The sequence below is a fragment of the Andrena cerasifolii genome, chromosome 2 (assembly GCF_050908995.1).
Source record: "Andrena cerasifolii isolate SP2316 chromosome 2, iyAndCera1_principal, whole genome shotgun sequence".
NCBI classification, from domain to species: domain Eukaryota; kingdom Metazoa; phylum Arthropoda; class Insecta; order Hymenoptera; family Andrenidae; genus Andrena; species Andrena cerasifolii.
This window is the reverse complement of record NC_135119.1, coordinates 21,666,661-21,693,366: the sequence shown is the minus strand read 5'-3', so window position 1 is coordinate 21,693,366 and position 26,706 is coordinate 21,666,661. Positions and strand designations below refer to the sequence as shown.

At 44.4% G+C, this 26,706-nt stretch overlaps 1 protein-coding gene across 1 annotated transcript; it reads left to right on the top strand.

Moving 5' to 3' along the window:
- Positions 1 to 221: 221 nt before the first annotated feature.
- LOC143366407 (uncharacterized) lies at positions 222 to 26,622 on the top strand. The gene is made up of 8 exons (XM_076807476.1): positions 222 to 589; positions 13,182 to 13,302; positions 13,423 to 13,764; positions 14,044 to 14,340; positions 14,386 to 14,988; positions 15,079 to 15,213; positions 18,997 to 22,395; positions 23,779 to 26,622. Exons 1-8 carry the CDS (start codon positions 554 to 556, stop codon positions 25,272 to 25,274), a joined length of 6,429 nt encoding a protein of 2,142 aa, XP_076663591.1. The 5' UTR covers positions 222 to 553; the 3' UTR covers positions 25,275 to 26,622.
- Positions 26,623 to 26,706: the final 84 nt, after the last annotated feature.

Sequence of the window (26,706 nt, the reverse complement as noted above, 5' to 3'; positions counted from 1 at the left end):
GATCGAGAGCACACGATAACCTCCGCCGATTGCACGTGGATCAATGGAAAACTATCTACACGCTTATTGGAGCCAACGAGAAAGCAATTTGCCAGGCGTATTCGCATAAACCGTGAATTTCGCTAGGGTGAAGGAATTACCTGCCATAAATCATAAGCGGCGGGCAAGAATGATCCGCGATAGCATCGATCTGCACGGTCTCGATTGTTGCTCGGATGGAAGGACCCTCTGGATCCGAAAGACGCGAGCAAGGATCACGACACCGAACTGGAATAGGCGAGGTGGGGATAGTGCACGCAAGAATTATACCCGAAGAGTCGAAACGGAGAAGAATGGGGAAAAGAGAGGACAACCAAGGAGGATGGGTACCAAGTTGGTTGGTTGGTATGGTTGCCGACCCCCACCCTGTATATAAGCCTCCTTCTGCCGGCAACGTCTTCAGTCTTACAGTTCGAACGGCACACTGCGTGTACAAACCGAAGGATCATCATCATCTGTCGAAACTGAGACCGTCGGGACGATGCCTTCTTGCTAACGGAAGCTACGTGCCAGGATGCTCGGCCGTGCGGGCCCCGCTTTCTTCAGCCTGGTACGTACCCCATATACGGCACATCATCCCGATTACGGGATGGGATTACGCGAGCTCACGAGTGCCACCGATTTCCATGCGTGACATCGCCGAGCAGTGGGTTCGCGGTTAGGCAGGCGTGGAATGAATCAATCTTTGGAGCCGGACCATTATGAACTGCAATGCATGGAAGGGTCGGCGTAAGTTCCGCGGGTTCATGGTTAGAAGAGGGGGAGGGGGCTGAAGAACTTTCGATGAGGAATAAATATTCGTAGCTTGTAGAATATTAGCGTCACTTAATTAAATAGCTGTCGGTGAAACTTATTCCCTTAATTTGCAATTCTTTCCAAAGAATAATCTTCTGTTCTGGTGACGACTAAGAGGTTTCACATTCTCAGTTGTCACTTTATAAACAGGGTTAAGAGTCGGTAGCTACTATTCAGCGAGCCGCTAATATTCGTGGCCTTCGTTGGTGGGGGCAAAGTGCAAGGTAGGATAGAAAACGATTCGACTGTAGTGGTCCAAAGGAAGAAACATATCGATTGCACGGTGACGCGGATTTGTAGCAAAGAATATTCGTCGACCGATTAGACCGGCGCACATGGTGCGCCTCGATGATATTCCACGGTAGCCAGAATGTAAATATAGCGATGATAGGCGTTTACACCTGCGCGTTCTCTGGGATGAAAGCGGGATTCACGCCACGTCGCCGCGACGAAATACCAACGAATTGCGAAACAGAGGAATACCGTCGATTCGACTGCAAATAGAAAATCGCAACAATCGGAGCCGCCAGCCCGTTCCCGTACAGTAAGTGTCACCTGCAGCGTTTAGAAGACAGGGCACTGCCCGTTGATTTCCTAACGTCAACCTTCCGTCATTCCAATTTCGATCGGCCAAAAATACATTTGGTACACCGATGCAAATGGATGCATTTTTAGCAAACGTTTACGCGAAATTCTTCAGCGGAGTGTGCTCGTTTCTATTGACAGTTTCACTTCGGGTGTATTGGCGCTCAAATATAGCCGTGCACGGTTTGTGAATCTGTTAACGCGGGCAATATAAAGGAAACTCCGGAAACTTTTAAATCCGCGCGGCAGCGAAACAGTCGAGCTTCGATTTCTAGTCCGCTTTGGTATTTGAAATCTACATCGAGCGTGGAGCACGCGGATCGAAGCTGATGCTGATTGCACTGACATAATATCATAGCCAGTAGGTATCGCGGTGGCTGGCGCTCGCGTGTACGAGGAGTTCCATTGATCTTGGCACTCGAACAGAATGTTGTTGCACTACATTTCATTCATAACTCTCAATGCCGCGCGCTGGTTACGCTATTATGTTCAGGCGGGATTCGCGAGCTGCTCGAGCGTGACTGGATGCATTGAAACATCGATCGGTTACATCACGACCCTATCGGCGCATCATTGTTTTTCCATGCAAGAATTAACATACTGTTCAGGACTTCCCTCTGTTGTACACTTGTAAGGGAGTTGAACTATTGGGAGGTTGCAGGCTATCGTTACTATATAGAAGGCACAGATGTCATTCAAATCTAGATATCGCAAATTTGGAACTTTGAAGTACCTAGTTCGAAGTAGATTGAATATAGTAAGAGGTATAAATATTCGATACCCGATTAATTAGGTTCAGTGGCGCACTCGGGATTTAATCTTTGAGGGAGCCGAGTTGAAGGAATAAAAATATTTTCAAGAAAAATTTATTTAATGCCACAATGCAAATAAAATTCATTAGGTGATTGTAAAAATTTATTTAAAGAATAAAATTCAGTTTTCTTCTCTATTTACCAAGTCCCCTTCTTTGGTTTAGATTTGGTGTTGCAAACTTTGTCTAATGATTTAGTTAAAGGTTCTATAGGAGTAGAGTGATATTAAGACGTTTCTTTTGTTTACATCGACCAAAGAAGCATCGTTGGATATTGCTCCCTACACTTCAAGGCCCACAGGCACATAGCAGCAGGTCGTTATATATTCAGGTCGGTGGAGGTAAAAAGAAAGGGCTTGTGAAATAATAGTCAGTCAATGGTTAACACAAGATCTGCTCATCTGTCGGAGAACTTCCATTACGAATGGCCCCCTTCTATCGAAAGTCTGGCAATGATTGACGACTACCGGTTGAACTATAGGTACCCCGTCTACTATCTTCAATCTGCAGAAATTATCTTCAGGTGCAATCCGTTTGTACTGTTTACAAATCCGGCGAGATACAGCGTTTAACGCTTTGATACGGCTAGTTAAATACAAAAGCTCAGCTAATTTGTTCCGGTCCGCAGCTGCTCGTTTGCTGCGCTTCTGCGCTAGAGTACGTGGCAATTTGCAAATTCGCCTGGCCGCAGGCACGTCCTCCATTCGTTTCGGCCGACGTGAAATTCAAAGTTTTCAAATGTTCGACAGATTACATTCTAAAGAGTTCCCTGCTTCGATATCATACTAGGTAACAGCAGGGTCTAAATATAACTTGTAAACTGTTTGTAATCTACTACAGCTGGTCGTTAATTCGACTGGATGTCACTTGCGAATGTAAATCCTTTTTTTAAATATACGCCTGGCCAGAGTCTGTTAATTGTCAAGGTGTGTAGGAAATCCTCACTGTCAGGTGGATTGTACAGTGTGCGTTAATAGAATGACAGCGGCGTGACCAGTTCTACTGCTGCGAAGTAACACAGGTTTTAAGAAACTCGCACCGCTATGCACGAGCTAATAACGAAAGGTGGTAATTATGTTTTATGATTTATAGAGTGACCGATGATCGATAACCGCATACCACTCTTAACTCCTGGATGGCAAATACCAAATAGCTGCAATGAACTTTCCTCGGATGGCCGTAAACCGTAGACATTTAGATTCCCTGCGCTAGCGTGCAATCACAATGAAATGTGATTACAATAAAGTGCGAGATTGAAGGAAAGACATTTCGAGGATTCGGTCGCGCTGAAATGGGAGGCTAATATTTTTAAATTCTACGCGCACAATGAAAGTTAATAATTCCTTGTCTAGTTTATCGGATTAGCATATTTATTTTTGATCAGTATTAATGAGCGATTATCAATTCCGCGAATCCCTGCATACGCTTTACCATTTTCGTATTATTCTAATACAATTAGTTTCCCCGGCGTTTCATAATTAAACGGTTTTCATTATTCAACGTCATCGTTTAACGATGATGCACCTCCAACGGCGGAATTAAGTGCGCGCGACGCGATTCGTTATAAAACATTGTCACTTGGTAATACGGCACCCCTAATGGCAAAGTTAACCGTATGCGGTGCGATCAATCATACACTCGTCGCATCTGTCCAGTTTAACGCGTCGCGATTTATCACGCGTGATAACAACTTGATCGCGGTCCTATTTTCTTGCGTGCGCCTGGTTTGTCACATTAGCGCTGACCACAGGCAACGATACTTTAATGGGCGCGGAGTTGCTATGGATAATGAAAGCGTTATGTCATCATGAACTTTATAATTTATGTACGCGTTTCGCGAGGACTCTGATTCAACGCCGAAGCCACTCCATATATATATGGAGTAAATTTGGGAATAAATTTATAGTGGGATAAATTTGTTCTATCTAAAATCCGTCGGATGATACATATACATATATATATACCGAGCAACTGAATCGTTAATGTCAACCGACGGATTTTAGATAGAACAATTTTATCCCATTAGTGTGATCACATCTGCTAACATTTCGCAGTATATTCTTTTTCCTATCGGTTTCAATTCCCTCTTTGCCACCGTAATTCGCTCGTAACACACACAAATATGAACCTAGAAGAAAGAATGCGTAAATGTTATTTACAAATGAATATCGCCTATCAAAAGTGCCTTTCAACTTCAACTAAAGAACAAAAGAGACCGCAGTTGATTCCCGTTAAAAGTCACATCCGCGTGATCGCTTATAAGTCAGAATTTCTCCCATTAGTTCTCGCACAGAGTTCCAATAAACGCCACGGTTTGTCCAAGGCTCCATAATTGACCATAATCAATAACACGCTGCGCAGGCACGTAACGCGTTAAGCAATTGTAATGCAACAATGTTAAAAGGTTAGACACCGAGGAAAGTTCTACTGGATGGACGCGCATAGCAGATGTCCCTAGCTATTCGCATTTGTCTCCTGGTTTTTTTCATCGAAAGCAACCACGAAACCGCAACAACGTTGAACCTTCGCACACTTGTTGCCCACCGAACCCCACAGGGGCCGCGGAGCCCGACAATGAATCCGCGTGCAGATCGTATCGAGCTCGACTTTCTTTTCGTAATCCTCCCAATAATGCAAACGCCACCATCTGGTTTCGGTAATATCCCCCTTCTAATATTAGAATTACTTTACCTCTGCAACCAGCCCATTGTTCCAGCGAGTAATTAGTACGATTACGTTGATGAAGGAAGGAAAACGAGGGTGGGTGGGGAGGGGTGGGCAGAAGGTGAGTTGCAAGTGTCGCGTTCAAAGGTGATATTGCGAGATCCCGGATTTATCTTGATTTTTGGAACAACGCTCTCCTGGAGCTTACGCGTCACCGTTTCAAGGCCGCGATGGAACGGTTCCTGTGAATGACACAACGCGAGAATGCAAGCCTGATTCACGTGTTTCACTCTTGAATCGCGCAATGGTAGTACATACATACGAAATTGTTAACCCCTTCGTCGAGCAAGGGGCTCCCTAATTTTTCGGAGAAGTGTGTATACGATTAGGGATTGCAAACCGGTAAATCGGTAAATCGGTTTGAAGTTTTTTTTCACTGATAACGTAGTAGATGTCGACGGAATTATGCGATATATATATATGCGCTACATTGCTATACATCCAATTTTTACCAGTAAATCGCCAAATTTTTACCGGTAATTTGATAAATTACGTATTTCTCGATATTTACCGGTAAATCGATTTATGTATTTCTCGATATTTACCGGTAAATCGATTTATGTATTTCTCGATATTTACCGGTAAATCGATTTATGTATTTCTCGATATTTACCGGTAGATCGTGAGAAATACGTATTTCTCGATATTTGCACAATTCCGTCGATATCTACTACGTTATCAGTGAAAAAAAGCTTCAAACCGATTTACCGATTTACCGGTTTGCAATCCCTATATACGATGGGAACATTCATGGGTGGGATTCGTAATAGCAGATCGATGCTTTGGGGGGGTGAATAAAGTGGTGGCTTTTAATCCCGGAGGGTTCCAACGTCAGTTTCTATTTACCGTAGGTATAATTGTAGCGTTTTTAAAGCATAATAGAAACAAATGGCCCTTATATAATCGTACGAGGTGGATCCTCGATTCACCCGAGGCAACTACCCGATGGCCCGTGCATCGAGAAACTCGAATCAGCGCATCATCTCTGATAGTGAAAGTCACCGACGAGTTGCGTAATTGAACGTCGATACTGCTCGGGGCCAGGCGTCTGGTCCAGTAATCGTTTATCTTACGGTTTGGTAGCACCGATTCCGGTAGATACCTGCGCTCGCTCGAGTTTAGGATTATTCAGATCGGTTTCTAGTCGGAGAAAGTTCGGCTGATTTAGGAACGGAGTAAAGGGAATGTAATGAACGTGAATGAATGCTTAACTCTAGGAATCTGAAAATCAAATACAAGCAAAGATTCGAGTATACAGTGGGGGTCAAAAGTATGTGGGCACCCTTTAAAACAGAATAACTTGTTTAAAATTAGTCCAAACGACTTGTTTTTTTTTTTGAGAAGCTAGAAGGATTAGTTTGCTAAGTGACGTGTTTCGTCGTTTTGAAAAAAATTGCTATAGATCGGAATAGCTTTGGATCAATTTTAAAAAAGTCATTCTGTTTTAAAGGGTCTCCCAATACTTTTGTGATCCACTGTACATGGCAATTGCCACTGAATTAAATAGCACTCTAAAACTCAATGGTTAATTCTGAGACACGTTGTCAGAGTTACTTTTCTGGCGAGTGAATAAAAAGTATATTAATAAAAGTATCTCCATATTCGTTTCCGAAGGTAATTAAGTTCAGCTACCTTGACACATTCCCTAATTATCGAAGTTTCAAGATGATGCTTTAAAATAATCCCCATCCGCGATCAAGTACGAGGAGTTATATCCCATAATAGCGGTGCTCCGAGGCGCGTCACGTTTTACGCCCTCGTAAAATCGCCCCTCCGTAGCTGAACCTGCCTTTAATAGTCGCAACAGGGACAATTTGTGACATTACGTAACAATTAGCATCGTCGATTGGGAAGCACGAATTTCGTATGCACCTTTAAGGTAACCATCTTCGCGAACCGTAATTGCTGGGTCGTTGAAGGAAAACGTGAGCTTTGAAGATTGCAGGACGCCGTAATCATTCTCAATTAGGCTGCGCGAAAAGAAGACGTCCGAACATTGTTATAGATTAAGAAAGAGGCGATCAATTGTAACAGTGATCTGCTGCCTGGTCCATTTCTCTTTAACTTTCGTCACCGGTTATAAACGCGGTAAAATAAGCTCCAAGTTTTTGCGGCGACTAGATCAGAGGTTAATAGAATTTTGGTACAAGCATAGCGAAGGAATTAGGAAACGTCTATATGTGAATGTAATGAACGTGAACGAATGCTTAACTCTAGGAATCATCTAGCTGAAAATCGAATACAAGCGAAGATTCAAGTATACAGTGGGGGTCAAAAGTAAAACAGAATAACTTGTTTAATGGATGAATGAATGAAAACAAAACGGAACAAGGATGAATAGAAGTGCCATATTACGGTACAAGGGATTGCGGAATCGATCACCGCAATCTCTTGAGGCAACTTTTTTCCTCCCAGCAGGAAGAAATTGTAACCATTACGTGTTCACACGCATTAATTAACGATACCTACCTGTCACGGTAACATACTGTTTCAAAGATCCTGCACGCGATGCAGATCTTCCCGTAGCAACGTAACACGAGCACACCAGGCATTTGCATGGCAAGGCGAAATAAGAGTAAAACACATTCCACCCTGTTCGCGGGGAGGGGGAGGGGGGAGGGGGGGCATCGAGGAAATTGTCTTTAAAAATTCATATTGACGACGAAAGCGGAACTTTTATATTATCGTTTAAGATTCTAAAATGTAGTCTGTAAACTTCTTTTTCTTAACACGATTTTTAAAGATGGAATAACGTGGAGTTATTAAAGAAGAGATCTCACGCGATCGGGCCTTCAATTTTTTAACCTGCCATTAATTTTTTTACTCATTCATAGGATTTCGAGGAGGAATTGCATGTATTACGAAATATTATAAATTACGACCAATTTATTAAATTCCACTCTTGTGCTTTTCTGCAGTGCTTCATTTTACGTTGCATGCGATAGCTGGAGGCGGATATGAAGTCAAAGCGGGGTTGAATTGGACTGTGAGCCAGAGGTAGAAAAAATTACTGGCAGAAATATTTTGCAACAAAACTGACTAGGGAATTCTGCTTTACATTTCACTCGAGGGTATTAAGGCACGGTTAAACATGCGCGCTACCCTTGAGAGGGTCGATTTTAATGCACGCATTTGGCTGCGCACGGTGTTCGGCGCGCTGTTGCACATGTTTAACCCTGCCTTAATAAGACTGAGCCTGTTTAAATCATTCGCGGTTGGATAAATTATTTCAAAAGTACAAATCCTGCCGTTGTATCCACCCCGGGGCCACGAACATAATATTAGGTACATTTCAACTGAAATGTTTGAAACTGGAAGACGAGGAGACCCATTCGCTTTTCGAGAGGCGAATGTTATTCAGGCCTGCGTGCAGCAGTACGGAAAGAAATATCAAGCTGTGAATTATCGTTGTGCCTCGGATAATCGTGTTACAGACCTGTAACTTTCAATTATCGATCACTGATGTCGCCTGCAATTTATGTTACTGGCATAGGTACGGATTACACCCCGCGGAGTTTACGACCAATTACTTTCCGCCAGAGTAGAAAGACAAGCCATAAAAAAATTCATTTCAAGCATCCTTTGCCCTTCTCGCATCGAAGCCCCGCCAAATCATTCAGCGCGACGAAGTGACTTGAAATAATTAACGTGTCTTCTTTATTTATGCCTCGGCACTTGTGGTGGCTCTTCATTGCTCGGTGGCATTATTAATATGCGAATATTATGGAACGCCTTGTTCAAAGATCAATCGCTGCTCAACTGCTTCGTGCGATCATCGCCTTCAGCGTCGCTTAAGTCACGTGGAGACGCGCGAGACGCTGGATCCTACTTTCTTCACTCGCAATCAGCGAGGAATTACGATTATACAGAGTGTTTCAGAATTATGGGCACGAACTTGACTGGTTTAAGTCTTATCAGAAGAGATAACTGTCCTAGTAAGTATAGTTCATATGTATTTTAGAAGTGCTATAGGGGTGCAATGTCTCTTTGAACAAGGCATTTGAATTTTGAGAAAATCTCCCTATCGTGTGGCGCAGACTTGGTGGCCAAATTAATGAATAATCTGGTCTAGAAAGCATTCCAATGTTGTCAGGGGCTTTTGCATAAATGATCAATTTTGGGCAACCTTGCGGACATTGATCGAGTGGTCAGATCCAGGGTAGGTACTCTACAACAAGCAACTCGTCCTCTGCATTTTCGACCTGATACATATTAAACTCTCGCCGGAAAAGTTGTTCGCGAACTAAATACCTAAACTTGAGGAGCACCCACATTTTAAAGAATTTAACACCCTACATAGACGTTCCTGCACAGTATGTGTAATTTCAAATTCTCTGTGCGATACATTCTCCCTGTACTATCGCAAAGATTGTACTTGATACCAGGAATATTCATTTCACGGTTAAATCAGCGGAAAATCATTAATACATACAAGCTGATGATTGAAACTGATGCCACATTGCAGATAGCACTTGACTTCGTACACTCGCCTTCTAAACGGATACGCATAAATTTGCAATGACTTTAGGGAATTTACAAAGATCATTAGAGTAGGATCTCATTCCATTATAAAGATACACAAATCTTGCCAGAGATGGGCAAAAATTTTATTTAAATACAAATTTCGAATAACGAATAAAAGATAATAAAAAGTATTCGTCATGCGTCGAATAAATTCTCGTCGAATAAAAAAATTAGAAAAGTCAAAGTAAATTTTATTCGCTCCGTTACTTAAATAATTTTCTATTTAGTCAATGCCCAACTCTGAATCTTGCCAGCAAGTACAAATATATCTAAAAAGTTTTTCCTACGTGTCCACTCGCAGAAAGTTTCAAAAGGGCACGTCTACTCTGCGTCGCCAAAGTAGGCTACGCAGGATCGATGCTGATCTCGTCCGATCTCGACAAGATGGTCACCGCCTGGGGACCAGCCGTCGATTCACCATTGTCCACTAAAATATCGCGGCACGAATACCAGCGAGATTAACAGTGCCAGGAACGTTTGATGCACGGCGCAGGGCAGATCGAGCGTTAGCATATATTAACCTTTCGTACACGGAGGACGAATGTCGTCCGTGTAGAACCGACACGTCCGTCAAACGCGGTCTGGAAGAAGACCTCCGCGCGATCTCACTTTCCCTTCTCGTGGGTGGAACACAACAGGGGCGGCTGAGATCATCGATCGCGGACAAGAGGAGAGAGATCCTAGTCGGAGCAGGATGCCCGAGGGCCGTGCCACTTTTGACGGTGGCGGTTTTCGGGCCACGTGCGTTTCGCATGGCCGCGGTCATGTTCAATGGGTGCTCGCGCTCTCGATGGGCCCAACGCGCGCCTTCCTCGTTTATTATTCATGGATGGAACTACAAATGGAGCCCATTGATTTCTCGAACACGTCCCGGGAGGAAGTTAACTTGGAAAGTAATTTCCCCGGAGGAATAATAATAGAGTGGGATTGTCGGAAGTAACGGGCGGACGTAACTGCACGAGTAAGAGGTTCTTTTTTTTGGTAACGGGGATTTAAATCTGGGGATTTCTGCTGTGTACTTTGCTGGGCTTGTTGGGAAGAGTATTCGAATTCTTCCTTGTACGCGTTGCGATGTGTATTTTTATGGGGATTGAATAAATTGTAGTAGAATGTTGAAGCAGGATTAATGGAGTTAATAGAATGCAATATTTTAACGCTACTTCTGTATCTTCGAATGCATTGGAAGACTTATGAATATAAATAAGACCTCGCTCTTCTGGCTCATTCCCCCTTTTTTTTTTTACCTGTTAAATGGATTCTTGCGTATTGCTTTGTGCTGCCCTACGTGCACGCACGAATCATTGTATTCTAGCCAGTATAATGAAATATGGAATTAGAAATGTGCGAGACACCATTAATCTGGTTCAATAGCTCTGTCGACGGGACTCGAGAAGAATAAAGTCGCGTTTCAGTCGGCTCTGAGGTGGGTGGAATTGCGACAGGGCCTGTCATCAATCACGGATAAAAATTCAATTATGAATAAGAATGGCGGAAAGAAATCGATTGCGAAATGTTCGAGCAACGAATTGCCTGCCAGAGTAACTGATAACACAGACAAATGGTGGAAACCTAGACCTGTTCAAGTGGAAGTTGAAGACGCTTCAAAGCATCGCACAGATTTCACTTTCCATTTACTCGCGTGGGCGTTTCCATACTAGAAAGAAAATGAGAGTATCGAAACATGTGTTCTTCTTAAACGACCACGACATGTCTGCTGCGCGTTCAGCTGCAATTGAGAAACATGGTATCGAGCCTTACCTGCAATCAGCCAACGTAATTGGAATCTACTTCTCCGAATACATTTCAAGACTCTGACCGCGTTACAAAATAGGTACCTATGTTTTTGAAACTTTTCGGAGGATTTCTTTGCCTCCCATCTTTCTACTCTGAGATAAGGAATAAAGTATCCTCCAACCCCTTAACCGTGTTTGCAACCCGAGGAGGGAACAGAATAATCAAAATATAATGAACATAATAAAGTTTGAACATGCCGATACCTCGTCGAAGTACCGCTCAAGGCCTTCATCTTAATTACAGGGCTGTTACTTCTTCCTACCAGGATAACTACCATCGTAATAAATCAACGATACCAAGATCGTGCTTCATTATAAAACTGCTCCGTAAATGTATCGACAGATTGTGAAAATACAGCCATACAGCAAGGGGTGTTGATTGTAATAAATGAAATTGAGTAATCTTTTTCCTAAGGTTCTTATATTCCACTGATAGCTCCTGAGATTGTCTCGATTTCGAGATGTAGTTCAGAAGAGGAATCAAACGAGACGACTCCCTAGTGGCAAAGACACAAGTGATACCTAGTACTTTGACAGAGATTGATCGGATGCTCGATGACGAAACGTTTCGATGCTACTCTCGGAAGAGTAAGCACGTGACCTTTAGTTTTAATTACCCTAAATGGCGACGAGAACGAATAAGCTTCTTTAGAGTGATCATCCGAGAAATAAGTCAGGGATTCCTCTGACTTTTACGAGGTCCGTGCCATGGGAAAATGAAAAGCCACGTTAAAGTCGCTTCGCTGCAAAAAAGTCGCGCACTGTTCACGTGCGCTAATATGGAATTGGATGTTTATAGAGAGTCGACAAGCAGGATTAACGATCGTGAATGTAATTTAGATGGTTTTCTTGTTCGAAGAGTAAAATAGAATCCCGGGGCATGTAATATTATTCAACAACTTTTTCTTGAGTATTTTGTTCAGATTTTACATCTTTTGTTCATTTAGGGAATTAAGAGTGAGAATGAGTTGTAATACTAAAAACGTTTCCTGAATTAAAAACGCATTTGGGAGTAGCAGTGAAAGACGTGAAAGATTTCGTTAATCTTTCTCAACTTTCCAATAAAAGAAAGTTAATTTCCAATCACAGAAAGTTAGAATCAAAATGTAGTATGTGTTTCGTATACGCTGCGAGATTTATCTTAAACACCCTGCAGTATAAGGTGGCACTCTACAATTTGTAATAATAATAATAATAATAATAATAATAATAATAATAATAATAATAATAATAATAATAATAATTCATTATTATTCTACGTAGATTCAGTTGGGAACGCTAGCACACATTTTATGGCGATGGGTCAATATGAGTTGGTTAAATGGCAATTCGCAGACGTGGGTTCATTACTTTTTAGGGTAACATATACTAGTTCGCTGGATAATATTCCAAGTCCAAGTGTCTTGGACTGCGCGGTCGACTTGACATTTAAGATGACATGCTATGTTGTTAGTGAATCTTCGCTAAGCTTTTAAAAGGTGAACAAGATTAGTCCAGCTGAAGTCAGCAACCAAAAGAACAAATCGAGGCACCCTGTTGGCTAATTTGCTATGTAATTGACGCGTTACGTAATGTTAGCAGAATGATTTAGGACGCCTCTATATCATAATAACGAAATGCGATGTTTCGCGGTTGTTCCCCAGCAATCAATAAGCGAACAGGATTACCTTCGTTAACGCGAACAAACTGCATATTAAAAGTTCTGTCGGTCCCTATTTTACAATGGCTGCGCTGTGCCAATCCTTTCGACGTAAATATTGAAAACCTCCGTTTCCACCATAATGCGTATGTACGATAAAAATGGATAAATCGCTGAACACCGAATAAAAATGTGCGAAACTTTGTGATTCTGGAAATCCAAGAAAGTAGTAATTTTACCAGATGATTGATTGAAAGTTCATTTGCCACAGGTGATTGCCACAACTCTGTTGCAATGCACTCAGCAACAAGGAAGCAGGCAGAGTAGAGACGTGATACTGAACATCAGTGACGATCAAAAAACTCAATACTTGAATCAGGATTTCTATTCGAGTAAGTATTTGTTATCTAAAGTACAATTCGCGATAAATGAGAAATTTTTTTACATAAAAAATCTATAAAAACGTATCACAGAAAAGAAGTGTTAGAAGGTTGTACTAATCGACTTTTCAGATGCATATAATTACGGTTACGAAATAAGTCCAAATGGACAGTTTCACCATGAAGTGCGTGGGCCAGATGACATCACATATGGGTGCTATGGATTCATAGATCCATTTGGTAAACTGAAGACAACGTTCTACATAAGCGATGGATGGGGATACCGTGTCGTTCAGCCAGGGAAATCAGTCGAGATATTCCATCACGAACATGAGCATCACCACCATGAAGAATCAGAGAACGACAATAATGGCGACCATGATCACCATGAACACCATGGTGTGATTACAGAATGGAAAGACTTGTATTTCCCGGAAATTTGTAGACAATTCGACGGAACGAACGTGAAACCAGGCACGGGCCCATCGTTAGGAGAAAGTGAGTGCACTATGCGTTGGCAAAAAGTAAATATAATATAAGGAATAACAAACTATGGATTCGTCAGTCCACAATATCCTTGGAACTATTTTGGAACTATTTTGGGGGGGGTGTCGAAAAAAATTCAAAAGTCGAAAATAAGAGCCAGCCTAATATACATGGTCGGTAACACAACATTTTAAATATCTACATATTGTTTAACAGGTCACCCCCCGTATCCTACGCAACCCGGATATCCTGGAACTTCTGTTACACCTGATCAGACATCGACAGCAGGCGTAGGAACGCCTGTAATCCCTGAAAGACCCGGCAGTCCGCCTTACCCTGGATATCCTGGTACTCCAGGAATACCTGCAACCCCTGGATATCCTGGTACTCCAGGAATACCTGCAACCCCTGGATATCCTGGTACTCCAGGAATACCTGCAACCCCTGGATATCCTGGTACTCCAGGAATACCTGCAACCCCTGGATATCCTGGTACTCAAGGAATACCTGCAACCCCTGGATATCCTGGTACTCCAGGAATACCTGCAACCCCTGGATATCCTGGTACTCCAGGAATACCTGCAACCCCTGGACACCCGGGTACTCCAGGAATACCTGCAACCCCTGGACACCCTGGTACTCCAGGAATACCTGCAACCCCTGGACACCCTGGTACTCCAGGAATACCTGCAACCCCTGGCACACCAGGCAGACCAGGGAAACCCGGCAAGCCTGGCATTCCTGGCACGCCACCACAGCCTGGTTATCCTGGTGTACCTGGTTCACCTGGCATACCTGGTCATCCTGGAACTCCGGGTGCACCTGGACAACCTGGACAACCTGGATATCCTGGTACTCCAGGAATACCTGCAACCCCTGGGTATCCTGGTACTCCAGGAATACCTGCAACCCCTGGACACCCGGGTACTCCAGGAATACCTGCAACCCCTGGACACCCTGGTACTCCAGGAATACCTGCAACCCCTGGACACCCGGGTACTCCAGGAATACCTGCAACCCCTGGACACCCTGGTACTCCAGGAATACCTGCAACCCCTGGACACCCTGGTACTCCAGGAATACCTGCAACACCTGGACACCCTGGTGCTCCAGGAATACCTGCAACCCCTGGCACACCAGGCAGACCAGGCGAACCTGGCAAGCCTGGCATTCCTGGCACGCCACCACAGCCTGGTTATCCTGGTGTACCTGGTTCACCTGGCATACCTGGTCATCCTGGAACTCCGGGTGCACCTGGACAACCTGGACAACCTGGATATCCTGGTACTTCAGGAACACCAGCAACCCCTGGTACGCCAGGCAGACCAGGGGAACCCGGCAAGCCTGGCATTCCAGGCACGCCACCCTTCCCACCTCAACCTGGTTATCCTGGATTACCTGGTTCACCTGGCATACCTGGTCATCCTGGAACACCGGGTGCACCTGGACAACCTGGACATCCCGGCACTGATCAACACCCTCAAAAACCTGGTCATCCAGGTAAACCCGGTAGGCCTGGACATAATGGGCACCATGGAGGGTCAAAACCAGGTATGTAATATACATTTCACGATTGAATTCATTATACTTAGATAGTGACATGTAAATTATCATGGCTGTCATATTATATACATTAGGGTGGCTCATATTTACCTTTGGTGAAATTTTTTCAAGATTTTCTATCCCCCAGAATAGTTCCAAATAATAAAAATTTGTAGTACAACAAAAAAAAATATTTTTCGAAAAAAAATCCGAAAAATGACAAAAATCTTTTCTTTCTTCATATTTTGAATGTTTAAATACTCCTGAAACACTCTTTTTATGCAGGTGAAAAAAATGTAATTTTCATTTTCGAGCACTATTTTTTAATCATTTAAGGGGGGGAGGCAAAAATCGAGATATGCCAAAAAGATGTTTCTTTTTACGTAGAACGACGTGTTTCCCCGCACTATATATGTATGCAACGGCTATGGGGGCCCAAATTAAAACTTGGATGTTACGAAATATGCAATACCGTTGTGCCGTTATTGCTCGCAAACGGAATGAGAGAGGGAGAGGATTTATATAGCGTTAGACAGAAGAAAGAACATTGCATCTAAAACTATATGAACCATTATTATCAGTTGACTCTGAGCAAGCGGACAGCGTGACGAAAATAAACGAGATTTGGTTTGATTCAGCGCGACGCAGCGAGCACGGCCCGGCAGAATTTAAATAGTGTATATACTTATGTATTTATCGTTCGACCGCGCGGTGCCGTTCCATCTTGGGCGGGTTTCGCCGATCGCTCATGCGCTGATTCACAGCTTATACGAAAAATGAACTTCTTTAATTTCTTCATCGAACCAATATGGCAGTGACACCAATAGATTCCTTACGTTTTTGTGATGAAAATCATACCAAATGCTATGTAAATCAGGCTATTTTTAATGAAGCTAATTTTACATTATGCAAATCAATTCTTCATGTAATTTCCATAATTATGTAAATCAATATATCGTGTAATTTCCATAATTATGGTCCGAATTATGACGTTTTGAGGCCAATTTCCATCGGGAAAACGCAAGGAATTGATTGGAATCACATTTGCGTAGATCTGATTAGAAATGCAGAATTCGAGATTCGTCGCTGCTTAGTGCGCAACATTGTATGGCCCCGCTGGTTTCAAATAACGAATGCCACGGAACTCAGCGAGGCGCGTGATTGCTGGCGGTATCGCCTTTGACGACGCTTCCTAGAAAATTACCCTGTATTTAGCGTCGTGCTTTTTTTTTTACTTTTTACAAATGATTGTACACAGGAACTGATATAATATCGTTTCCAAAATATACTGAAAAATAGGAACACACTCATTAACATTTATGGGGGGTTTTCACCCTGAAAATCGAAAATGGGCACAAACAATCAATTTCCTGATACTTCTATGGAGGTCCTCTACAAATCTGCACAATTTAAAAAAAATCGGAATGTTCGAACTTTCCCTGTCAGACGGCGTCAGAGCTGCAACCGTAGTTTTACGTGATATATGCAGCATAATACATTTATGCTTGAGACTTTTGTACCCATATAAGGTAAACCAACCAGTAATTGACCGCATACCAGTGAATGACCATTAGGCAAAGAAATGTCAATTATAAATTTACACATTGTTATATGTTTATAAATGGAGTGTAGTTGTACTTTTAATATCTTATATTTTTAGTTACGTGTATTCAGCAAACATTAATAAGTACAATTCTTATTAAAAGTATGCGGCCATTTACTGAGCTTCTACACGTTTTGCATTTCTATAATTTTTTTTTTAAATTACGATAAGAATAAGTAATTATTTATATAGAAATTTCAAGTAAAATAAATTTAAATGCAATTTCAACAGTTGTTTTGTTGTTATACATAAATATATTCAAGTATTAATCTCAAAGGTCCATAGATTCAACAATTCGGTCATTCACTGGTTGGTTTACCCTACATATTTTCAATGTTTGATATGTCATGAATGTTTCCTGAAAATATGGGACCGAAATTCGCAAAAATATCGAAGATATAGACGTAATGATTTCCTTTCAAATAGAGAGATCTGTCATACACGTGTTACTCGGTCCATTCCTAAATCCCAAATCGGTATATGCTCCCCCGCCCTTTAATGTTTAAAAAAACAGTACTCGACTATAAAAATTACAATTTTTTGTCGCATTCATAAATAAAGAGTGTTCGAGAAGGATTTTCCCAATATCCGATTGCGCTCAAACTTTACACAGATATTTTCTTTATCATTTGGAACTATTCTCGGGAGTGCGTCGAAGAAAATTCAAAAGCCGAAAATAACAGCCAGCCTAATATACATGGTTGGTAACACAACATTTTAAATATCTACAAATTGTCTAACAGGAAAACCTGGCAAGCCTGGCAGTCCCGGTACGCCACCCTTCCCACCTCAGCCTGGTTATCCTGGAGTACCTGGTTCACCTGGCATACCTGGTCCTCCTGGAACGCCGGGTGCACCTGGACAACCTGGACATCCCGGCACTGATGAACACCCTCAAAAACCTGGTCATCCAGGTAAACCCAGTAGGCCTGGACATAATGGGCACCATGGGGGGTCAAAACCAGGTATGTAATATACACTTCTTGATTGAATTCACTGGATTTAGATAGTGACATGTAAATTTTCATTGCTATCATATGATATACATTAGGATGGTTCATATTTAACCTTGGTGACATTTTTCCAAAATTATCATTCCGGCAGCCCCCAGAATAGTTCCAAACAGTCCTCCTCGAACACCCTTTATTTACGAAGGCGAAAAATTAGTTTTTTTATTTTGGAGGATTATTTTTAAAACATTTAGGGGAGGAGGCATATATTCAGATAGGCCAAAAAGATACATTTTTTATCCATATTTTCAGTGTGTGATATGTTATGAATGTTTCCTGAAAATGTGGAACCGAAATTCGCAAAAATAGACATAATGATTTCGAGAAAAATGCATTTGAACTTCTGATGTCTAGTACATATATGTTCGATATTTTTGCGTATTGCGGTCCCAAATTTTCATGCAACACTCTTGATTTATCCAATACTGAAAATATGAGGACAAAATGTATCTTTGTGGCATATATTGGTATATAATAATAATAATTTTAACTCTTTTGCTTCTCCACACGTTTGTATCCTAACCACACTTTTAGACGTGTTTATTAAGTTTCCTTCTTTTCTCGGTTCTCCGACTTTTACTTCTGTTCCCTAGTCTTCGGTTCATTTCCCTCTCTATTTGTTCCCATCACCGGATTATCCTACCGATCTTTACTACTTTACTTTCCTTCCAAATAGACAGCCCTGTCATACACCTGTACTCAGTCCATTTCCAAATCTCAAATCGCTATATGCCCCCCGCCCTTAAATGTTTAAGAAATAGTACTCGAAAATAAAAATTACAATTTTTTTCGCCTTCATAAATAAAGAGTGTTCGAGAAGGATTGTCCCGTTATGTGACTGTGCTCAAACTTTACACAGATATTTTTTATCATTTGGAACTATTATGGGGAGTGCGTCGAAAAAGATGCAAAAGTCGAAAATAAGAGCCAGCCTAATATACATGGTCGGTAACACAACATTTTAAATATCTACATATTGTTTAACAGGTCACCCCCCGTATCCTGTGCAACCCGGATATCCTGGAACTTCTGTTACACCTGATCAGACATCGACAGCTGGCGCAGGAACGCCTGTAATCCCTGAAAGACCCGGCACTCCGCCTTACCCTGGATATCCTGGTACTCCAGGAATACCTGCAACCCCTGGCACACCAGGCAGACCAGGGAAACCCGGCAAACCTGGCATTCCTGGCACGCCACCACAGCCTGGTTATCCTGGTGTACCTGGTTCACCTGGCATACCTGGTCATCCTGGAACTCCGGATGCACCTGGACAACCTGAACAACCTGGATATCCTGGTACTACAGGAACACCTGCAACTCCTGGTACGCCAGGCAGACCAGGGAAACCCGGCACGCCTGGCATTCCTGGCACGCCACCACAGCCTGGTTATCCTGGTGTACCTGGTTCACCTGGCATACCTGGTCATCCTGGAACTCCGGGTGCACCTGGACATCCCGGATATCCTCACCCTGGATATCCTGGTACTCCAGGAACACCTGCAACCCCTGGTACGCCAGGCAGACCAGGAGAACCCGGTAAGCCAGGCATTCCTGGCACGCCACCCTTCCAACCTCAGCCTGGTTATCCTGGTCTACCTGGTTCACCTGGCATACCTGGTCCTCCTGGAACACCTGGACAACCTGAATATCCTGAATATCCTCACCCTGGATATCCTGGTACTCCAGGAACACCTGCAACCCCTGGTACGCCAGGCAGACCAGGAGAACCCGGCAAGCCAGGCATTCCTGGCACGCCACCACAGCCTGGTTATCCTGGTGTACCTGGTTCACCTGGCATACCTGGTCATCCTGGAACTCCGGGTGCACCTGGACATCCCGGATATCCTCACCCTGGATATCCTGGTACTCCAGGAACACCTGCAACCCCTGGTACGCCAGGCAGACCAGGAGAACCCGGCAAGCCAGGCATTCCTGGCACGCCACCACAGCCTGGTTATCCTGGTGTACCTGGTTCACCTGGCATACCTGGTCATCCTGGAACTCCGGGTGCACCTGGACATCCCGGATATCCTCACCCTGGATATCCTGGTACTCCAGGAACACCTGCAACCCCTGGTACGCCAGGCAGACCAGGAGAACCCGGCAAGCCAGGCATTCCTGGCACGCCACCCTTCCAACCTCAGCCTGGGTATCCTGGTGTACCTGGTCCTCCTGGAACGCCGGGTGCACCTGGCCATCCTGGACATCCCGGATATCCTCATCCTGCATATCCTGGTACTCCAGGAACACCTGCAACCCCTGGTACGCCAGGCAGACCAGGAGAACCCGGCAAGCCAGGCATTCCTGGCACGCCACCCTTCCAACCTCAGCCTGGTTATCCTGGTGTACCTGGTCCTCCTGGAACGCCAGGTACACCTGGCCAACCTGGACATCCCGGATATCCTCACCCTGCATATCCTGGTACTCCAGGAACACCTGCAACCCCTGGTACGCCAGGCAGACCAGGAGAACCCGGCAAACCAGGCATTCCTGGCACGCCACCCTTCCCACCGCAGCCTGGTTATCCTGATGTACCTGGTTCACCTGGCATACCTGGTCTTCCTGGAACGCCGGGTGCACCTGGACATCCCGGATATCCTCACCCTGCATATCCTGGTACTCCAGGAACACCTGCAACCCCTGGTACGCCAGGCAGACCAGGAGAACCCGGCAAGCCAGGCATTCCTGGCACGCCACCGTTCCAACCTCAGCCTGATTATCCTGGTGTACCTGGGTCACCTGGCATACCTGGGTCTCCTGGAACGCCGGGTGCACCTGGAAAACCTGGACATCCCGGATATCCTCATCCAGGATATCCTGGTACTCCAGGAACACCTGCAACTCCTGGTACGCCAGGCAGACCAGGGAAACCCGGCAAGCCTGGCATTCCTGGCTCTCCACCGTTCCAACCTCAGCCTGATTATCCTGGTGTACCTGGGTCACCTAGCATACCTGGGTCTCCTGGAACGCCCGGTGCACCTGGACAACCTGGATATCCCGGGTATCCTCATCCTGGATATCCTGGTACTCCAGGAACACCTGCAACTCCTGGTACGCCAGGCAAACCAGGAGAACCCGGCAAGCCAGGCATTCCTGGCACGCCACCCTTCCCACCGCAGCCTGGTTATCCTGATGTACCTGGTTCACCTGGCATACCTGGTCTTCCTGGAACGCCGGGTACACCTGGACATCCTGGATATCCTCACCCTGGATATCCTGGTTCTCCAGGAACACCTGGAACCCCAGGTACGCCAGGCAGACCAGGAGAACCCGGAAAACCTGGCACTCCTGGCACGCCACCGTTCCAACCTCACCCTGATTATCCTGGTGTACCTGGGTCACCTAGCATACCTGGGTCTCCTGGAACGCCCGGTGCACCTGGACAACCTGGATATCCCGGGTATCCTCATCCTGGATATCCTGGTACTCCAGGAACACCTGCAACTCCTGGTACGCCAGGCAAACCAGGAGAACCCGGCAAGCCAGGCATTCCTGGCACGCCACCCTTCCCACCGCAGCCTGGATATCCTCACCCTGGATATCCTGGTTCTCCAGGAACACCTGGAACCCCTGGTACGCCAGGCAGACCAGGAGAACCCGGAAAACCTGGCACTCCTGGCACGCCACCGTTCCAACCTCAACCTGATTATCCTGGTGTACCTGGGTCACCTGGCATACCTGGTTCTACTGGAACGCCGGGTGCACCTGGACAACCTGGACATCCCGGATATCCTCATCCTGGATATCCTGGTACTCCAGGAACACCTGCAACTCCTGGTACGCCAGGCAGACCAGGGAAACCCGGCAAGCCTGGCATTCCTGGCACGCCACCACAGCCTGGTTATCCTGGTGTACCTGGTTCACCTGGCATACCTGGTCATCCTGGAACTCCGGGTGCACCTGGACATCCCGCATATCCTCACCCTGGATATCCTGGTACTCCAGGAACACCTGCAACTCCTGGTACGCCTGGCAAACCAGGAACACCTGCAACTCCTGGTACGCCAGGCACACCAGGGAAACCCGGCAAGCCTGGCATTCCTGGCACGCCACCACAGCCTGGTTATCCTGGTGTACCTGGTTCACCTGGCATACCTGGTCATCCTGGAACTCCGAGTGCACCTGGACATCCCGCATATCCTCATCCTGGATATCCTGGTACTCCAGGAACACCTGCAACTCCTGGTACGCCTGGCAAACCAGGAACACCTGCAACTCCTGGTACGCCAGGCACACCAGGGAAACCCGGCAAGCCTGGCATTCCTGGCACTCCACCGTTCCAACCTCAGCCTGGTTATCCTGGAGTACCTGGTTCACCTGGCATACCTGGTTTTCCTGGAACACCAGGTGCACCTGGACAACCTGGACATCCCGGCACTGATCAACACCCTGAAAAACCTGGTCATCCAGGTAAACCCGGTAGGCCTGGACATAATGGGCACCATGGGGGATCAAAACCAGGTATGTAATATACATTTCTTGATTGAATTCATTAGATTTAGATAGTGACATGTAAATTTTCATTGCTGTCATATGATATTCATTAGTGTGGTTCTTATTTGCGTTATATAAATAACGTATATGTTGTGCTTAAATTAGAGGACTATATGTATAGTACGGGCTTTTTTCAACAAAAAAGTGGTCTTCATTTTATAAATATATATATTTATATATAAATTTTTGCAAACTGAAGACCACTTTTTTGTTAAAAAAAAGCCGGTCCTCTAAAGGTGACATATCACCATCGTAATTGTAGTAATATAAGAAAAACATTTTTTAATTTTTAATACATTTTAATTCTCGTGCGATAAACGGTTTTCGAAAAAAATCCGAAAAATGACCAAAAAATCCTTCTCGAACACTCTTTATTTATGAGGGCGAAAAAAATTGTAATTTTTTTGGGGAGGACTATTTTTTAAACATTTAAGGGGGGGCATATACCGAGATATGTATCAGTGTTTGATATGTCACGAATGTTGCATAAAAATTTGGGACCGAAATTCGCAAAAATATACTGTTGCCAGATGAGAAAAAGAACTACTATCCGCAAGCTGAAATGTCACAGGGGCAAGAAGAATTGCCTTCTCGCTCCACCCTATCCCCTCCAAGAAGTCCTACTTTTCGGTTCTTAGCGGCTATCCATATCCGCGGGCTGTCGTGATTTGTTTCATTCGCGTTCTGCGTTACGCGGTGGACTTTGTTGCAAGGAATTGGATGGAGCGAGCGGGCGATTCCCCTTGCTCCTGTGAAATTTCTGCTTGTGGGTAGTCGTTCTGCCTCTCATCTGGCAATAGTACATCAGAAGTGAGGTATTCATATGCATTTTTCTCGCAATCATGATATCTATATCTTCGATATTTTGGCGAATTTCGGCCCCAATTTTCAAAAATCATTCATGACATATCAAATTAAATACTGAAAAAGTGTTTGGGAAGGATTTAAACTTTAAAAATTTGAAAAAAAGTATTTTTTCAGTTTTTCGGGCTTCTTTCGAAAACCGTTTGTCGCGCGAGAAAAAGTAATAGAACATAAAAGATGCTCCTTGTCTGAATCTACAACTTTTGTCTAACATATTTTTTTATGTAATCAATAACTTGGAGGATATTATATAAAATCGACTTTGTGAGCTGTTAAATAATTATTTAAATCTTCAAGGGCCCAGGGGCACCTTTTTCCGTTATCCGATCGAGCTCAAACTTTACACAATTTTTTTTATTATTTGTAACTATTCTGGGGGGGGGGGTGCCGCGAAGAAAATTTAAAAAATTGGAAATAAGAGCCACCCTAATATACATGGTCGGTAAAACAACATTCTAAATATCTAAATATCTTTCACAATTTCAGGTCACCCCCCGTACCCTCCGTACCCTGGATATCCTACCGAACCCCCAGGTCCAATTGGCGATATAGGAGGTGTTGGACCCGACGGTCCCAACGGCCCATGGCCCAATGGTCCCGATGGTCCAGGTGGTCCAGGTGGTCCAGGTGGTCCAGTAGGTCCTGAAGGCCCCGTCGGTGGAGTTGGAGGAGTTGGAGGAGTTGGAGGCGTAGGTGGTGAAGGCGGTGTTGGACCAGATGGTCCAGACGGTCCGTGGCCAACAGGTTCGCCTGGTCCCGATGGACCATGGCCTGGTGACCCAGATTATGTACCTGGAGTAAAACCAACATCCCATTCACGATACGAAGGACCTGTCAAACTTCAATATCCCCTGAAATATTACGAAGCCACCACACCAACTACTTTGAATCAGGAATTCAATGGGGACTTTGGTCAGAAGCAAGTGGAACGATTAACCTCCGGCTCCAAGTTCAATTCAGAATATATAAGAAACGGAACATTACACCAGAGTTACGAGAAGAATGTCGATTCCACCGCTTTTGTATATCCAACGATAAGCAACCCTTTGGGTTCCGAGGACAGCCAGTTCCAGGACCAGTCTGATAGATTCGGTTACCATCGGAGCCAGTTGAATCAAAATGCGGCTAAGATTAACTCCTTGGTGGAAACGCAGCGGAAAGAGTCTCGGAAATATATCGAGGAAGAGAGAGGAGACAACGGATACGTCGGCGTAACGAAATTCGCGCCGCAGAGGAACCCGCAGACTGTCTACAACGAGGTGAAAAATGCGAAGATTGGAAAGTATTCTGGTGAAGAGCAGATACAGTACGGCTCCCGCGATCACCGGAAATTCCCTTCGCAGGTGACGAGAGTGAGTCAGCCTGTTCAGGACAATCCGATTGTTCAGGTAGAGACGCACAGCTCCGCGTATCAAAGCACTGAGGGGCAGGGCAACGTAAAGTATCAATCGTCGGGTGGGAGTAGCGCGGCGTTCATCAAACAGGTAAACGAATTGTCTGAGAAAGCATTAGAGCCGGGACCAGGTTTCGCTGCTATCGGTGTCCAGCCTCCAAGTCCGATAAACATCAAGCCCTACCAGCAAACAATAGGGCCAGACCCCGAAACCTGTCCTTGCTACATTGTCGAGTCGGGCAATGATACCGCAACCACCACGAGCACGACATCCATTCCTCTCATTGGTCAGCTTGGTTTCATTCCCGTGGTATTCGTGCCGTACTGTCCGGGCGACGAGACGGACGGCCAAAACATGAAAGACATGTTCCCCTCTGCAACGCCTGTCCCTTATGCATGCAACGCGTGCGGCGCGCAAAGCGGAAGGATCGAAACGAAGCTTCTCAGCCTGAATCAGCTTGGCAACATTGAGAACCTAAGAGACGCGTTGAGGCAAGCGAAACTTGGCTTTTTGAATGTTTCAGCCCGGAGTCGAACCGAGAGGAGGCGAGCGAAGAGACGGCACGCCAATCGAGGAATGCAATTGTAACTCGAAGATTCCCAGTCGCGACTCAGCCGTGAGAAAAATTTCGCGTCCTCACCTAGGGAGCCAGTAACGCAGAAGAACTGCCCGTCTATCAGCTGCTGGACAGCTGACGGATGGCCAATGAGAATACGATCGAAATGCCGAAACTTCGTCCTTGTAAGGGATAACCATAATCTATGCGTTCTTTTATCGGTTGGGGAAAAGGTAAAATGGCTTTTGAATTAGAGTTATCGAACACAGAACGATTGGCTATGGTTGTCCAGAGGTAGTACACCAGCTAGCGGAGTATACACATATCCATACCCTTCTTGCTCTCTTTTCCCTGCTTTAACTGTAACCGCTACCGCAGGGCTCGTGATGATTGCACATTGTAACTAGATGGTAACTGTTTGTTTCGATGATGGAAACCGGAGCGAAAAGAGATTGCTGTCTCCATCATCGCTTCCACGCTGATTCGGCTTTGAATGATTGCATTTAAATTAAAGAGGCAAAGCGAGCAGTGATGTAAATTCGTACGGACTTGTCGGATCTATGCCTCAGCTCCTCTACACGGGTTTGTAGGAATAAGTGCAACGACAACAGTGGTTACGGGTGTTAACGCGCGGGAAAGAGATACTTCTACTTTCGAAAAATTGTTCGCCATTCTTGTTAAACACATTCGAATAGAATCTTCACAGGGGTGTTGTGTTTGAAATTTTCGCGGCTCTTCTTCTTCTTTATAGGTGTAACGTCGTAAAAGTTTGCATAGTTCATTATCTCATTATCATCAGCTGATATTTAATTTCAAGGATACTTGTTTGTTTCACTCGATGTTGAAGTCGCGTACAGAGGTAACGATACCCTGAGCATTCCGATGAAAAATAACAAATTGTTCAATGAATGTTATATAAACATCGCGAGAAATGGTTTCTCTTCGTATACTTGAGATTAAATATTGATCGTACAAGTGCTAATACGTATTATAATAATTCTTATTGAGCACGTACAGGACGGTGGTATGCACGACAATCCTGAGCATTCGAGTTACTTAGAATTTAGGTCAACGGGATTCGTGAAACATTTTACAGGGATGTGAACGATCTACGCATCGTTTCGATTCACTGCCATCTCATCGAGTTCACATTCGGCGACTTATTTATGATACTGCGTACAGCTGTACGTGCTCGATATATGTTTTAACAGAATGATTATATTTGTACATTGGATATAAGCTATGTAATATGTATCTTCTATTCTTAGCTTAGGGATCGACCAATTTTCAATAAATTATACATTACTGTACATATTAATATTGCGTTCATCCAATGTTCCTGTATAAGTGTGAATCATGTATTTTTATTAAATAAAACTAATCACCAAACGTGTAACTGATTTCTGCGTTCATAGTATCCAGTCGAGCGATGCTTTCGCGATTAGCAAAGTCAGAATTTCACCT